Genomic DNA, 16,261 nt, shown 5'->3' with positions numbered 1-16,261 from the left:
ATGCTAGTTATTTAGCATCTAAATATAAAAAGATACACTAAAAACATAGAAGCAAATGGTAAGCTGGAGGGAAATATTTGCACACTATGACAAACCACTGAGATACAAAAAGCTTTCAGAAATCAGCAAAATAAAATGTGAGTACTACCAAAAAATGGGTGAGAGGTGTAACTAAAGTTTTTTAAAGCTTTTTTAAAACTGAAAAGGAATAGAATAGCCTATAGTTACAGAACAGATCACCAGTGGAGATGAACAGCTGGTCTACAACCCAGGACTCCACCCACGAGGCTGGCCTTTGAGAAGGCGTGACACCACAGCAAGTGTCAAAACAGACACACAAAGCAGTCCCAGCAGGCCTGGGGAAGAAGTGGTCACCCCAAAGTTAGACCAGAGAAAACGACATTGCACTGCACATTTCCACATCTGAAGCACTCCATTACACTTGCCTGCTAGAATCACAGAGCATCAAGGCTAAAGAGACCCAAGAAACGCTAAGGTCTCACGTCCTTATTTTGCAGCATAACAAGACCGAGGCCCAAGTACGGAAGAAGCTGTCCCACGAGGATGCCCCTGTCCCACTGTCTTCCTGGGGGTCACACGCGAGGACTGATGCCCTTCTTCCCAGACCGGCGAGTGTTTGAAAATAAGACATGACTTTACAAATACCTCATCCTCCCAAGAAGGTCAGGAAAGAAAATGAAGAGTAACCATGCACACTTCCTGCTTTGTTAAGAAAATATTTCATAAAGCCTTTTGGGAAGGTCGTGTTACTGCTTTGACTCCACACACATATCTGTCCATCTGAATTCCCCATCCTGCTGAAGAGCTCAGGGAAGCAAGTGAAGTGACAGGCGGGACAGGCTGAGTGTCCCTGGCATGCCTGCTGTGACACCACTACTCACACCAACCCCATCCTTGCACGACCCAGGACGGCCCGTCCACGATCCCTGATCAGACGCGTGCCCCATCCTCTCAAAGCCTTTCGGCACCGAGCCCAGACCTCGGAGCCGGGCACGAGGCCACAGTGCCCTTCCCAGCCCTCGCAGCCCAGTGGACACGCCACACCTCCCTGGCTCTGGGGACGGCTGCTTCTCATAACTGGCACTGTATCTTTAGGGATTTCAGTGAATACTGTGCGACCATGTCAAGAAATAGCAGTGAGGCTTATTGCTGGCAGAGGTGTAAGAATCCACGAATAATTACAGGACTTAATGCTTTCATTGCTCAGGATATGACTGCTCTACTGTCACTGTATCTTTAATTACTTTGACTATGGATTTTTTAAGTTACAGCACACTGCTTAAGTCTGAATAGCAGGGCCCTGGCTTTGGTTCAGCCTGAGGCAAGCCCTGATCCTCCATTCTGACGCGTCCCAGGCCGAGCATTCGGCCGAGCCCCTCGAGCTCCCTGACGGCACACAGGACGAGATCCCCTGGAACGATCTTAAAATAAAGGTAGAACCTAACGGCTGGATCATCCTCTACGCTCTGAAATCAAAAATCTCTGTTGAAATCACTTTAGTTTTTATAGTGGACTCCAATTTTTGTATACCATTGTGCTAAAATAACAATTTATTGGTATAGTTTATTAATCTCATTACATGTAATATTGACAAGACCCTCATAGAATTGGGGTTCTAAAGGAAAATTTTAAATGTTATAGGTCTTTTATGGTCTGGCTGCCTGTCTTGCTAAAATAATTTTGTGATTCAGCCTTTCTTTCTCTATGGGGCCCCTCTCAGGGTGACTTTCCAGGTCACTGGGACGCACACCTTCCTCCCCAGAGCTCCCAGCTCCTCGCATCCCAGCGCCCGCCTTCCCCATGGCCCACAAGCTCCTCTTCCTCCCGCTAGACTAGAAACTTCTTGAAGGCAGGAACTGTTCCTTATTGACCCTGTACCCCAGGCAGAGGGCAGCACACAGGAAGAACTGGGTCAGTGGTTCTTAGTGAATGAATGAAACCCGAAATCCACTCAGGTGTACTTTATCAAGGTCAAACCTGCCCAAATGCCGTTTGTATTTTAGACTGAGTCTCATTTTGGACTGAAAACAGAAACCCTGAGGTAGCTTGGATGATAAAGGGCATCGCCTTGAAGCGTCAAGTCAGGTGTGGTCGCGGCCACCCCGCAAGACGGTCAGGCTCGGGTGGGGACGGAGGGCTGAACAGGACTGAAACTTGCAGATCAAGGCCTCCTGAGGATGCCTTATTCCCTGAAGGAGCGCCCCCTCCACATCCACCCCCAACAAGTGCACACACGCACACACACACACACGCACACACACACACACAGCGAGTGTTCAGCAAGCTCTGGCGGGGTCAGCACGGCTCCAGCGCCGAGCACAGGGCAGTGAGGAAGCAGGCGAGCTCACCCTGCTCTCCTTCACAACGGAAACTCCAAAGGCAGAGGCTCCTTCCTGCTCGAGGTGCAGCCACGGTTTCCGCTGGACTCGGGATGTAAGATTCCAACCACACTTTTAGGGGGAAAAACTCCCTGTGGGGTCACTCACTCACCGTCAGCAGTGTGAAGGAGCTTGTGGCTTTTCAGTGTCCCTTTTGATTTGAATTTCTTGCCACACATGTCACATAGGTGGGTCTTCTCAGTGCTATGACGATTCATATGAGCCTTGAGGTTACTCTTGCTACGAGTTGCATACTCACACAAAGAACATTTGAAGGGCTTCACACCTACCGGAGGAGAAAAAATAGATATACACATGTATTCATGTATACGTGTGTGTATCGGAAGGAACATACATGTACACATATCGACACGCACATCTCCTTGTCCATTTTGAATAAAGCAGTGCACCTGCTGGTCCCTAAACACGCCGCACGCTTCCCCAGGCCGTGCTCCTACCCGTGCTATGCCTTCCAACTAGGATGCCCTTTCCTCCTGGGCCTGCGGTAGAATTCCGCCTCCCCATCAGTGCGCCCAAATCCCGCCTGTCGCTACTGCTGCACTGCCCACAGCTCTTTACGGTGAGTAGCTTACACCCCCTCTCCCCACAGTCTGGAACCTCTGAGGGCACAGACTCGAGCATTTGGAGCAGCAGACGTTCATTCACCTGAGTTGAGTTAAAGCGACAAAAATTAACCAAGGGCCTTGGCCAAAGTCCCCAGGATCGGGCACGCAGGACCACACGCGAGAGCATATTTTAGTTCATAAAGTAAGCAGAGCTTTACAACGCTGGTCGCCGCTGCTGGGCTAGCGGCTCGACTGCAGGGCGTCTTACCATCTGGCTACTCCTCCTTCGTTCCACAGACATCTACCGAGGACCTACTTTGTGGTAAACACCGCGGGTTGATTTCAAGGCGAGAAGCCCTGGCCCGGCCTTCACTGCCCGGAGGGAATGGACCAGCAAAGAGCCCTTGCCACCTGGTGTGACGCGCTGACGGGGGAGGGGGGCTGTGTCTGCACCTGAACACGGGGTATGACGGGCACGTTTCAGTGCGCCCAGCACCGCCACCCCTCGTCTGTACCACCTGCGGCCTTGCAGTCGAGGAGGCCCAGGCTTTAACGAGGCTGCAGGGTGCGCCCGGCGGCACAGGGCGGAGGCGCGTGCGTGCTGGTCAACGAAACAGCGGCTCCCGGCCCCGGCTTCCGTCCAGCTCCTTCTGCCGCGTCCAGGTTCCTACTCCATCAGCTACTGTTCTCTTTACTGAACCGTTCGCTTGATCCCGTACCGCAGAAAATACTCATTCCTTCCCCCCGTGGAGCCGTCCTGTCTGCCTGCCAGCAGCACCGCAGGCTCCTGACTCACAGGAAGGGCTCCCCTGGCCCCAGGCTCCGAGCCTCAGCACCAGGAGAGTGGCGTCCTCTTCCGACGGAGAGGCACAGCCCCGCCGTCCCTAACAGCACCCTGACCTCCAACTGCCCAGCGTCCCAGAGTGCGGCCCACACCTCCCTTCTCAGGCGGGCACCCCAAGGCACGGCCTACCTTCCTCCTCGCCCGGCTTCGTCTCCACCCTGGGCTTCCCCCGCCGCCGGAATCAGAGGACTCTGCCGTCCTCCTGGCCTTCCTTCACCCGAGACACCAGCAACTCCCCCGCTGCCTACCACCACCAACGTCCCGGGGGTGGCCACCAGAGTTACCACCGTGACCAGGCCAGCGCGATTGCTGCTCTCCTGAAGCTTGCTTTCCGCCCAGGAGTTGTGGTGATTTGCTTAACTACGGCTCCAACCACAGCTGCAAAGAATGCACACCGCTGCTCACCGCAACTGCAACTGAGTAATGCTTTAAATCTGGCTGACGGACACACTTCTCAGCACACTAAAGAAATTCTAACCACAGGGGATGTGGAGGTATAGCTTCCTCCTAAAGAATTCCCAAAGGAAGCACAAAATCACAAAGGGGCTCCATTTTGACGGAGGAATACTCACCTTCATGAGCCCAAATATGACGCTGAAGGTCTGAGCCATTCTTCATGAAATAGAAATCACAATACGGGCATTTCATGGCTCTCTTTCCGATGAGCCCTTTCAGCTGCACCCTCCTCCCGAGAACCTCGGAAATGGTGCTCATGGAAACCTCTAGAAGAAAAGCACGGTGATAACCAGAAGCAGCCAGAGAAGCTTGGCTCAAGTTAGATGCAAATGAGCCTCCTGACAGAACCTGAACCTCCGGTCAAGCCCAGCAGCTCTGACGCGGCGAGTTAAGATGTGCCTCGTGGCGTCAGGTGATAGGACTTCGGCCTAAAAAGTCAAACCAGAATCTAAGCGAGGCTCAGATCTAAATTTCTGTTAACACAAAATGTGAGGGATGGAGAAACAGTATCACGAGGCCACAGCAGGACAAAGGCAGAATGTGAAACCACTCAGGAAAAGAGACCCAGTTTCCCCAACAAATCCACGTCATGGGGAAAAAAGCAGGGCTGGGGCTTACGTCGCCTAAGTTTCTGCAGAACACAAGAAACTTAGGTGACATAACAACTCGATTCAAATAAACCAACTGTAAAAAGGAAAGTCTGTGTCAACTGAGGAAACTTTAAATGGACTAATACTAACTGATAATAAGAAACTACTTTTAATACTGTTTTAATGGTGATGTGTTAGTTCTGTTTTTAAAAAGTCCTTGTTAGCTGGAGATGCAGGCTGAAGCTTTTTTATGGGGAAATCACATCATGTTGGGATATACTGTAGAATATTTGAGGGAAAAATGTGGGGGTCAGCTCCTGCCAGCAGCTTGACCAAACGTAGACAACTGTGGAAGCCGAGTTATGGGTACCTGGGTTTTCTTTCTATTATTCTGTGTATTTTGTACACATTTGAAATTTTACATAATAAAAAACTTAAAATAATAAGCAAAAGTTGAAGGGGTTAAATGGGTATCCCTGGCCCACACTGGACACAGGTTACACAGGACGTGGGTTAACATGGGGAGGACAGAACTGGGCGGTCAGAGAATCACATAACCCACGTGTCCCCACGTGGAGGAAGGCCACAAGGCTCCCCGATCCCAGAAGAAACAGGGTTAGCGCACTTCTGTTATTTCTTCAATTTTCTCCAATAGCATCTTTAATCAGTGGGTCAGTTCCCCAATAGGAGAAGCAGACACAAGGTAAGAGAAAGAGAAAAGGGACACGGACCTAGCTGCTCTGTTCCCCATTTATGCACACACAGCACACATCTGCACTCACGGGCCCCGAGCGATGTGGCACCGGGGGTCTGGGGACAAGCCGCTAAGGATGGTGGCCCTGCCTCAAGGTTCTTGGGCAGCGGGAGAATACCAGTGCCTAGAGTACAGGGGTGAGTGCACCGTGACGGGCCGCATGGAGGGCGGGGGGGCCACCAAAGGCTCCCCAAGGTGGCTCTGAGGGAGGACGTCGAGAAAACACAGGAATTGACTGGGCAGAACCAAGGAGCAGGGTCCCAGGCGGTGAGAACAAAAGTGACAAGGCACGTGATGCCCAGGGAGTTTGGGGGTTGAGGACAGCGAAGGTGACGGTCACTCCAGCTCACTGGGTTCCTCGGCCTGGGAGGGAGCCTACACTCCTAGTAAACCATCACTTGGTTCAGGAACCTACAAAGGGGGCCAAGGAAGTAGAATCTGTGTCGGGTCTGCACTGGGTAAGTGACCCGTCTAAAGGCAGTCACAGTTACTATTAAAAGGGGAGGGGAGCACGGGGAACTCTACTCAATACTCTGTAATGGCCTATATGGGAAAATAATCTAAAAAAAAAAAAGAATGGATATATGTATATGTATAAATGACTCACTTTGCTGTACATCTGAAACTAACAGAACATTGTAAATCAACTATACTCTAATAAAAATTCTTTAGAAAAGGAGGGGGGTGGGAATCATGAGACTGGGGCAGACGTATCTGAAGACCAGATAAAAGGATAAAATGAAGCACATAATTATATAAACTCCTGAGCTTTAAAAAAAAGATAATTCTTGCCCTTGAAGTTACTCATATCTTTATTCCCTCTTATATTTCCATTTAATACAGTTGATATATAATGCTGTGTCTTAAAATAAACATAAGCATTTTAAAATCAATCTCCCACTCTAAGATGCATAACCTTACCGGGATGGTTGGTCTTGATATGTGACTTTATCAATCGATCTTCTGAAAAAGACTTTTCACACACAGGACAAGAATAACTCCTTTTGTCCTTAACAGAAAGAGAGCATAATCAATGGACTGTCTCGTTTAAACTCAGGCTCTGTGGGAAAACACCACCACCACCACCATCACCGTCACAGCTAGGTGCACAGCACGCCTTTCCCAGCGCCTGGCATGCAGTCCGCAGCTGGCCCCGCACAGCCCGGGGAACTCGAGGGCAGTGGGGCAATGGCCTCACCTCCATTTCAGGAGGGAGGGACGGGCCTTAGAGACAACGGTCCTGTGGAGGTGGCCAGGCCAGGGGAGGGCGGGGCTTGGCCTCGAGGTCTACCGTGCAGACCAGGGCTGCTCCACAGCCTGACACGTATTCTGCCCTCCAGTGCTCAAGGCATGGTGTGTGTGAAGGGTTCATACAAGCTATTTTATTGAGACTCGTGACCACTCTTGAAGGACAGGCATTATTATGCTGTTACAGATTAAGAAACCAAGACCAAGGGCAAAGAGCCCCAGGTCTGCGAGAAAGAGGCAGCGTCGGAACCCGAGGGTACGGATGCCCACCCCAGGCTCCGACCACTCCAAGGCCACGTCCCACCCAGGCTGCAGGTAAGGAGTTCACTCTGTGCTGCTGCTGGCTCATCAACCCACCTGCCTGCAGTGCTACGTTTTCAATTAGGAAGAAGCTTCTGTGAAGGATCACGCCATTGCTCATCTGCCTTTCCTCTCAGAGCTCACTTTAATGCCATTTCACATGACAGTTCTTCAGAGGGTGGGTGTTATGGTTTAAATTCTGCCCCCACAGATTCATGTGCTGAAGTCCTAACCCCCAGTACCTCAGAATATGACCTTATTTGGAAATATGGTCATTACAGATGTAATTAGTTAAGATGAGTTTGCAGGCCCTAATCCAATATGACTAGTGCCCTTGAGTGGCGTGGACATACATACACTACCAAATGTAAAATAGCTAGCTAGTGGGAAGCAGCCACATAGCACAGGGAGATCAGCTCGGTGCTTTGTGACCACCTAGAGGGGTGGGATAGGGAGGATGGGAGGGAGACGCAAGAGGGAGGAGATATGGGGATATATGTATATGTATAGCTGATTCACTCTGTTATAAAGCAGAAACTAACACACCATTGTAAAGCAATTATACTCCAATAAAGATGTTAAAAAATAAAAAATTTTAAAAAAGGAGGAAATGTAGACAGAGACCTGCAAGAGGGAGAACGCCATGTCTTCATGGGAGAAAGAAAGTACCCAAACCCACCCCAAGAGAAGAAAATTACAAGCCAGTATCTCTCAAGAACATAGATGCAAATATTCTCAACAAAATATTAGCACATAAAACCCAAAATGTTTAAAAAGAACTATACACCACAACCAAGTGGGATTTATCCCAGGTACAAGGTTGATTCAACATTCTAAAATCAATTAATGTAATCCATCACATCAACAAGCTAAGAAATAAAAATCACATGATAATATCAATAGAGGCAGAAAAATAATTTGGCAAAATCCAATACCTATTCATGATAAGCAATCTCAGTAAAGCAGGAATAGAGGGGAACTTCCTCAACTTGATAAAAAATATCTACAAACAACCTATAACTAACATTATACTTAATGGTGAGAAACCAGAGACTTTCCCACTAAGATTAGAAACAAAGCAAGGATGTCCCCTCCCAGCACTCCGTTTTAACATCATAGCTGAAGTCTTAGCTAATTCAATAAGACAAGAAAAGGAAATAAAAGATATAGAGATTGAGAAAGAAGAAATTAAAATTGTCTTTGTTTGCAGATGACATAATCACCTATGTAGAAATTCTCAAAGAACAGACAAAAACACTCCTGGAACTAACAAGCGATTATGGCAAGTTACAGGATACAAGGTTAATATACAAAAGTCAATTGCTTTCCTATATACTAGAAATGAACAAGCGGAATTTGAAATTAAAAACACAATACTATTTACATTAGCACACACAAAATTCAATGCTTAGGTATAAATCGAACAAAATATGTACAAGATCTATATGAGGAAAACTTCAAAACTGATAAAAGGAATCAAAGAACTAAATAAACAGAGAGCTATTCCACGTTCAAGGATAGGAAGACTCATTGTTGTCAGATGTCAGTTCTCCCCAATTTGATCTACGGATTCAATGCAATCTCAATCAAAATCTCAGCAAGTTATTTTGTGGGTACTGACAAACTGATTATAAAGTTTATATGGAGAGGCAAAAGACCCAGAAGCCAACACAGAGTACTGGAGGAGAAGAACAAAGTTGGAGGACTGACATTACTCAACTTCTAGACTTACTATAAAGCTACAGTGATGAAGAGTATGTGATATTGGTGAAATAACAGACAAAGAGATCAAATGGAACAGAACAGAGTCCAGAAATAGACTCTCTTAAATACAGTCAACTGATCTTTGACACACGAGCAAATGCTACACAATGGATCAAAGATAGTTATCTCAGGCTTCCCTGGTGGCACAGTGGTTAAGAATCCACCTGCCAATGCAGGGGACACGGGTTTGAGTCCTGGTCCGGGAAGATCCCACATGCCACAGAGCAACTAAGCCCGTGTACCACAACTACTGAGCCTGCACGCCTAGAGCCCGTGCTCTGCAACAAGAGAAGCCACTGCAATGAGAAGCCAGCGCACCGCAACGAAGAGTAGCCCCCGCTCGCCGCAACTAGAGAAAGCCCGCGCACAGCAACGAAGACCCAACGCAGCCAAAAATAAATGAATAAATAAATAAATGTATTAAAAAAAAAAAAAGATAGTTATCTCAACAAATGATGCTGAAACTGGACAGGCACATGCAAAAGAAAAAAAAAATGAACCTAGACCAAAATCTTACACCCTTCTACAAATATTAACTCATAATGGATCACAGATCTAAATGCAAAATACAAAACTATAAAACTCCTAGAACACATAGGAGAAAACCTGGATGACCTGGAGTATGGTAATGATTTTTTAGATATAACACCAAAGGCGTTATCCTTGAAAAAGAAAAGAATTGATAAACTGGACTCCATTAAAATTAAAAATTTCTGCTCCCTGAAAGACACTGTCAAGAGAATGAAAAAACAAGCCACAGACTGAGAGAAAATATTTTCAAAAGTTACATCTGATGAAATAGGCCAAAGACCTGAACAGACACCCTACCAAAGAGGATATACAAATGACAAGTAAGCATATGAAAAGATGTTCCACATCATATGTCATCAGAGAAATGCAACTCAAAACAACAAGGTAGCATTACATACCTACAGAATGATCCAAATCTAGAACACTGACAACACCAAGTGCCGGTCAGATGTGAAGCAATGGAAACTCTCATTCTTTGCTGGTGGGGATGCAAAATGGTATAGCCATTTTGGAAGACAGTTTGGCACTTTCTCTCAAAACTGAAATACTCTTACTATATGATCCAACAATTGCACTCCTTGGTATCTATCCTAATGAACTGAAAACTTATGTCCACACAAAAACCTACACAGGGATGAAGCAGCTTTATTCATAACCGCCAAAACTTAGAAGCAACCAAGATGTCCTTCAGTATATGAATGGACAAATTGTGGTACAACCAAACAATGGACTGTTATTCAGTGCTAAGAAGAAAAGATGTGAAAGAAACTTAAATGCATATTACTAAGAGAAAAAAAGCCAATCTGAAAAGGCTACATATTATATGATTCCAACTATAAGACATTCTGAAAACAGCAAAATGATGGTGACAGTAAAGGGACCCGTGGCAGCCAGGGAGTAGTGGGGAGAGAGGGGCGAACGGGCGGAGCAAGGGGGATTTTCAGGGCAGTGAAACTACGCTGTAGGATATACTATAATGAGGGATATGCAGCATTACACATTTGTCCAAATCCCAAAAATGTGCAGCACCAAGAGTGGACCCCAATGTAAACTATGGGCTCTGGGTGTTACTCACGTGTCAACGTAGGTTCATCAACTGTAACAAAGGTAGCGCTAAGGTATGGGATGTCAAGAGTGCAGGAGGCCGTGCACGTGTGGCGACAGCGGGTACACGGGGAAATCTCTGTACTTTCTGCCCAGTTTTGCAGTGGCCGATGCCACCGACTGCCACCCAGGCTACATCACAGGGCCCAGGCTTGTCAATGTACTCCCATCAGTGAGCTCCTATGCCCTTGACCTTCCAGGTCACCCCATCACTCCCGGCACCTGCACACAGGAACTGGTGCTCTCACGGCCTTTTGAAAGACGTCCCGGGCAGCACACATCCTGGAGGAGGCCTGTCGCCACCCCTGGCTGCCCCAGTGTCCTCCTCATCAGAGCTGATGGAGGCATTCAGAAGGGCTTTGAAGGAGTTTACACTGATCTCTCCTGAGCCCTTGCTATTTGATTTTTTTTCTTTTAATCTCTGATAGTCTGAAAGCAATTTATCTTAGAGCTTATCAGGGTCCCTCATTTCTTGATGCCTTTGAAGACTGTGGGAAGGATGCAGGCAGTGGGAAAGGGTGTTGGAGAAGGGTGTACGCTAAGGACTCATTTATTTCTTTCTCAGAAACCTCAGTTCCCGACTGGAGATGAAAACCCAAACTGACACAGCAAACTTAAAAAGCACAGTGGTGAAAAGAGTTCTCGGCAGAGGAGGAGAGACAGCCCTGCGCCGTAATGGAGGTAAAAGAGCCCAGCCCCCGCAGTTTGTTTGCTCTGATGGAAATGGCCTTCAAAGCCACACAGGACTCTTTGAAAGAAGGCAGGTGGCAGCAGGAGGCAGTGGCCATGGGGTGTGGGGCGGAGGCGGGGCGGGAGGAGCTCCGGGGCTGAAGCTCCGAGCCCGGCTCGCAGCTCTGGGTGAACCCCGCCTTGGCCTATGCCTCTGTGGCAGGTTCCTCAGCCCCCAAAGCCACAGGGCGATTCTCAAGTCTGAAACCAGCAGTGGGTGGAAAATATCAAATCTGCCTCCACCCTGCCACCAAGTGTACTAACGATCACATAAGTACACCTATAAAGTATCTGACATCAGGTTAAAAAAATAAGGTGGGAGATTCCACTCTGAACAATTTCTCAGGAATAAAAAGGCCACGGTTCCAGCATCTGCTGACCTCTATGGACTCACTCATTTATTCCTCAAACCTTCCGGGGCCCCTGTGCTGTGCTGGACATAGCACTGGGGACAAAGGTGGGAGACTCTGGCCCTGCCCTCAAGGGGTTCATAAGCTGGTGAGCACTGCCAGCACACAGAGGTCACTAATCATCGTGGGACACAGAGAAAGTGTGACAAAGACAGGAAAACTGACACACACATTGTGGCTAATTTAACAAGTTAGAAAACAGCCAGAAACGCGCTGCATATGGGATTTCGACTCCAGGCTCTTCCTCCACTGAGCGCGGCTCTGCTTTGCCAGGCCGTGCCCCTCACTTCCGGCCCTCGGGCTTGCTAACAGGCAGCTGTTTTAGACCCAGGAAACTCCGCTTGCCTGAGGTCCCCAGCACTGCGGATAGATGCTCAAACAGGGCAGCACAGAAACAGACAGTCTGCGACCACGTAAGCAAAGACCATACTCTTGCAGCTCTTAGAAAGGAAAAACCTTTTGTCCAGTCGCTTTAGTTCAATAACATTTTCCTCTACTTAAAAAAAAAACTACAGACAGACCCATTTATTTCCAAAAAGATACTGGAGGTCGCTCCATCTACTTCTCTGTGTCGGCAATATATTATTTTAGTTTACTTCCAGCAAGGACACGTAAGATTTCATAAATACATTTACATTTATAGCCAAATACAGTCTACACACTTCTCGAAGACAGGCATTAATTTTAAACATTTGTTGAAAGGCCACCACACCCTGGATGGAAGCACTGCCACCACTGTTACTATTCCTCCTCCCGCCTCCTGCTACGCTACTAAAACGGAGGAGCTGGTGTAGACTGGTCTCCCCGTCACGCCTGGACCTGTGCTGGGTCCCCCACGATCGTTATCTCACTAACTTCCCACAGCAACCCCGGAACCCCGGACTGCCACCCCACTTCACAGACGAGGGGTCAGAGAGGTTAGGCGGTGACGCCACACCACTTGCAGATGGTGGAGTCTGAACGCAAGACCAAAATGTGCCCGCTCTTCCCAAGTGCGGACTTGTAACTGCTACAGTGCCCTGAGCGTCGGGTGCCTGAAGATCTTCTGAGAAGTAACACAAGCCAGAGACAAAGCGGACAGACTGACGTATCCTGAACATCCACCATAAGCTCGACTTCCTGCTACATCATATGTCTGTATCAGGGCGAACTTATTTAAATAACAGGTTCCCAGGTCCGCCCCCCCCAAATTATGGTGGAGCTCTGAGCCAGGAATCTCATTCATAACGTGCACCCCCAAGTAATTCTGATTCAGGATGTCATAACTTACATCATCGGGGTCAATGACTTACAACGTTATTTAATGGGACCTACACAGGAGGTCACCCATTTGACATCACCACCCAGAACATACTTGCACACACAGTGGCATATAAACACACTGAAACACAGGACGAAAGGTCTCAGAAAACAATACCTATTACCTTGTCATGGGTAAATAGTGCTGATCATTTCTATTTCATTCTATTCCATTTCATTTTTAAGATAATCTGGTTGTAATCCACTAATTTCACAACCCTATAATGGATCATGACCTGGGGGCTGAAAAAACACTGACCTGGGTGTTCTATACTTATTTTCTAGTTTAATCCTCACAATCCTGAGAGGTCGGAAAGAGTACCATATCTCCATTTTACAGATGAGAAAACTGAGGCTTAGGGAAACTAAGCAATTTGCCCAAGATCACAGAGGTGGATATGGGGTCTTAACTCTAACATGCTAGAACCCAAAGGCTCCCTTTTATTGTACAGAAACCATGTTTTCTCAAGTCTCCCTTTCACAAAGTTTGCACAGTGCTGTAAATAAAATGGGTTTGCTCCAGAAAGTCATTGACTAACTCCTTTGACCAGGTCCCCACGTTTCCTTGATGCCAACACATCCTTGACTCCAAGTCATGCCATCTGGCTACTAATGGGAGGGAGGAGATGGTGGGAAGAAGCTACATTAAATGTACACACACCTTCCAGTCATTAGGTGTATCTTTAGCTAAGAAACAGTTATTGAGAGTCACAGAAACGGGCACTCGGCCAAATTATCCCGAAGTCCTAGTGCAACCGGAATGGACATGACTATAGGCTCATTTTCGGAGGGATAGTGGGGGATGGATTCTACTTTAAATTTCCTTAGTTTTTCCACCACATGGGAATCTGTGTTGCAAAGAGGTAAGTGTTGGATGGAATGTGAGAGCCCAACCAGACTTTCAGCGCCCCTGGCCCCATCTCTCTGGGTCACAGGCAAGGAAACCAAGGCCCACACGCACGTGGGGACTGGACCCAGGTCAGAACGGCACTGGGCTCCCCGCCGGAGAGACGCCTCCCCACGCTTGACCAGCATCCTTAGGCACCTTCACATCACAAAGCTCGTTTGTGCTCCCTCCTTGGACCCTCACCAGCACCCTGAGAAAGTGGGGTGCGGTATGTACACCATTATTGCGTATATATATATCTTATGTCTCCTTTTACATGAAGTGTCCACAATGGGCAAATCCATGGAGACAGAAAGTAGACGGGTCGTTGCCTAGGACTCAGGGAGGGGAAATAAGCGATGACAGACAATGGGAGGTCTTTCCACCGTGTCACCATCCCCTTGGTGCCTGTGGCTTCATCACAGACATAACTGACAGGCTCTAAAGACAAATGTGGTCTAAACTCAAAATACTGGAACCTGTTTTCATAAAGAATGCTCTCTTCCCACACTGGCAATGCAGTCCGCCTGCCTCCGGGAGAGCGCGTAGCCATTCGACGCCCCAGGTAAATGCGTGTGCTGCCTGTGAGTAAACAGGAATAGCGCACCTTTCATGCCCCACACGCACAGACAGAGAGAGAGAGAGAGAGGGGAGAACAGGAACTAAGAGGTACCAAGTGACATACAGCAGCTGCCACGCTGTCACCTGTACAAGCTCTGAGCCAGGTTCTTTACCTAGACCACTCCATTTTAACCTCCCAATAACCCAGGAGACCCATACACATACACAAAGACATACACGTGCGTACATGTGCATTATGTGTTCAGGGGTGTGTGCGGTACACGTGTGTACACATGTGTAGACTGCATGTGTGGATGTGTCTATGCATGTGTGTGTATATATACATGTGTGTGTTTGTGTGTACAAAGCTGATATACTTTTTAATATATATTTTATACAGAAGGCTACCAAGTCTCAGAAAGGACAAGTGACTTGTCCAGCATCACACAGCCTGTGCAGATACTGGAGACAATACCTGAATCCAGGTATCCAACCCCAAAGCGCATGCTCTTACCTACCCATGAAACCCAAAACACCCTGACTTCACCCTTGGTGACAAACTGCTGGAGTGTTAGTGATTTTTAGGCCAGAAAACGGAGGTAGCACATCAAGTTTCTGAAGCCTCATTGTGCGCAGTCTGTGGCCTAGAAAGGAATGCAGTTAAAGCAGAACCACACCTGGGGCCAGGTGCGCCTCCTTTATAACTTGGAGAGTCTCAAACCACTCTCGGGTGTCAGCCTCTCAAGTGAGAGTAGCATTTGCTAAGATAAACATTCACTCATTGTGTTACATGTTCAACACCCAACAGAGAATTAAACACATTTTGCCACCGTGAATATTAACAGCACCTTGAATTAACATATCACTTTTTTTTAAAGTGCTTTACAGACATTCTTCCATAGACTTTCCAAGAAATAGCAGAGTAATACGACAACAGTGATCATCAGCGTTTACTGTGCTCTCACTATGACCCGAACACCGTACTTAGCACTTGACAGGCATCATCTAACTCACTCTCTCAACAGCTTTTAGTGGCGGCTAGTCTTATTATCATCCCTGTTATTAAGGGTTCTTTTAAACGTCATTTAAGAAACCCTTGCTTTATTCCTATTCTGTAGATCTTTCTTCTGTAGACTTTCTCCGATGCTTAAAAATCTGCATAGAAAAGCAAATTTATTCAATGTAATCTTTTTTCCAACATATGTGAGACTGTCCCTGTGACAGGAACCCTGGGATGGAGGCCTTTGTAAAGTGAAGGGCCTGTTTCGTGAGAAGGACCTCTCCGTTTTCCGGGGTAGACGCCCACACGCTGGGCTCACAGGGAGCAGGGGCACCTCCGTATGCATCACTGTGAGGAAGCAGGGAGCACCCAGGGGAGACGGGGCTGCCGCTCGGGCGTGCTACTTACCAGCTCTGTGTGAACTTTAAGATGTGCCTGCAGCTTATATTTATCTGGAGTCGAGTAGTCACAGCCGTCAGTGGGACACTTCAGCAAGATGTTACTGTGTTTCTGAATTACATGGCGTTTAAGGCAGTTTTTGGTGATGGAAGAATAATGACACTGGGAGCAATAATACAGATGTTCCCGGGTGTGGGTGCGGACATGCATGTCAAAATGCACTTGGTACCAAAAAAGTTTGCCTAAAAAAATATTTTCACATGAGAACAAGGAAGTTTCTTTTATCCTGAAGTTGATTTCTTTTAATTAGTATTATTTTTTAACTACTATATTTCTCTCCCTCTCGTGCTTGTCCGGGTCACCCTTCACACTTTGCACCACATCTCTGGCTGGACATGACTTTTCAAAGGTGGCAGGTGGC

At 47.4% G+C, this 16,261-nt stretch overlaps 1 protein-coding gene across 6 annotated transcripts in view; it reads right to left on the bottom strand.

Moving 5' to 3' along the window:
• ZFAT (zinc finger and AT-hook domain containing) overlaps positions 1 to 16,261 on the bottom strand; it is a 404,316-nt gene that overhangs the window by 305,367 nt on the left and 82,688 nt on the right. For all 6 annotated transcript variants that reach the window (XR_014236662.1, XM_082364604.1, XM_082364603.1 and 3 more), the window contains 4 exons: positions 15,850 to 16,082; positions 6,531 to 6,618; positions 4,382 to 4,531; positions 2,512 to 2,685 (listed from right to left, as the gene is read on the bottom strand). Coding sequence is in view for 5 of the 6 variants with exons in the window: in XM_082364604.1 (XP_082220730.1) it covers positions 2,512 to 2,685; positions 4,382 to 4,531; positions 6,531 to 6,618; positions 15,850 to 16,082 (645 nt within the window). In the remaining variant the exon portion in view is untranslated. The remainder of the gene's footprint in view (positions 1 to 2,511; positions 2,686 to 4,381; positions 4,532 to 6,530; positions 6,619 to 15,849; positions 16,083 to 16,261) is intronic.

This window comes from Balaenoptera borealis, assembly GCF_965194805.1.
Source record: "Balaenoptera borealis genome assembly, chromosome: 17".
Lineage (NCBI taxonomy): Eukaryota > Metazoa > Chordata > Mammalia > Artiodactyla > Balaenopteridae > Balaenoptera > Balaenoptera borealis.
Note: the sequence above shows the minus strand (reverse complement) of the source record. Positions and strands in the feature narration are given on the sequence as shown.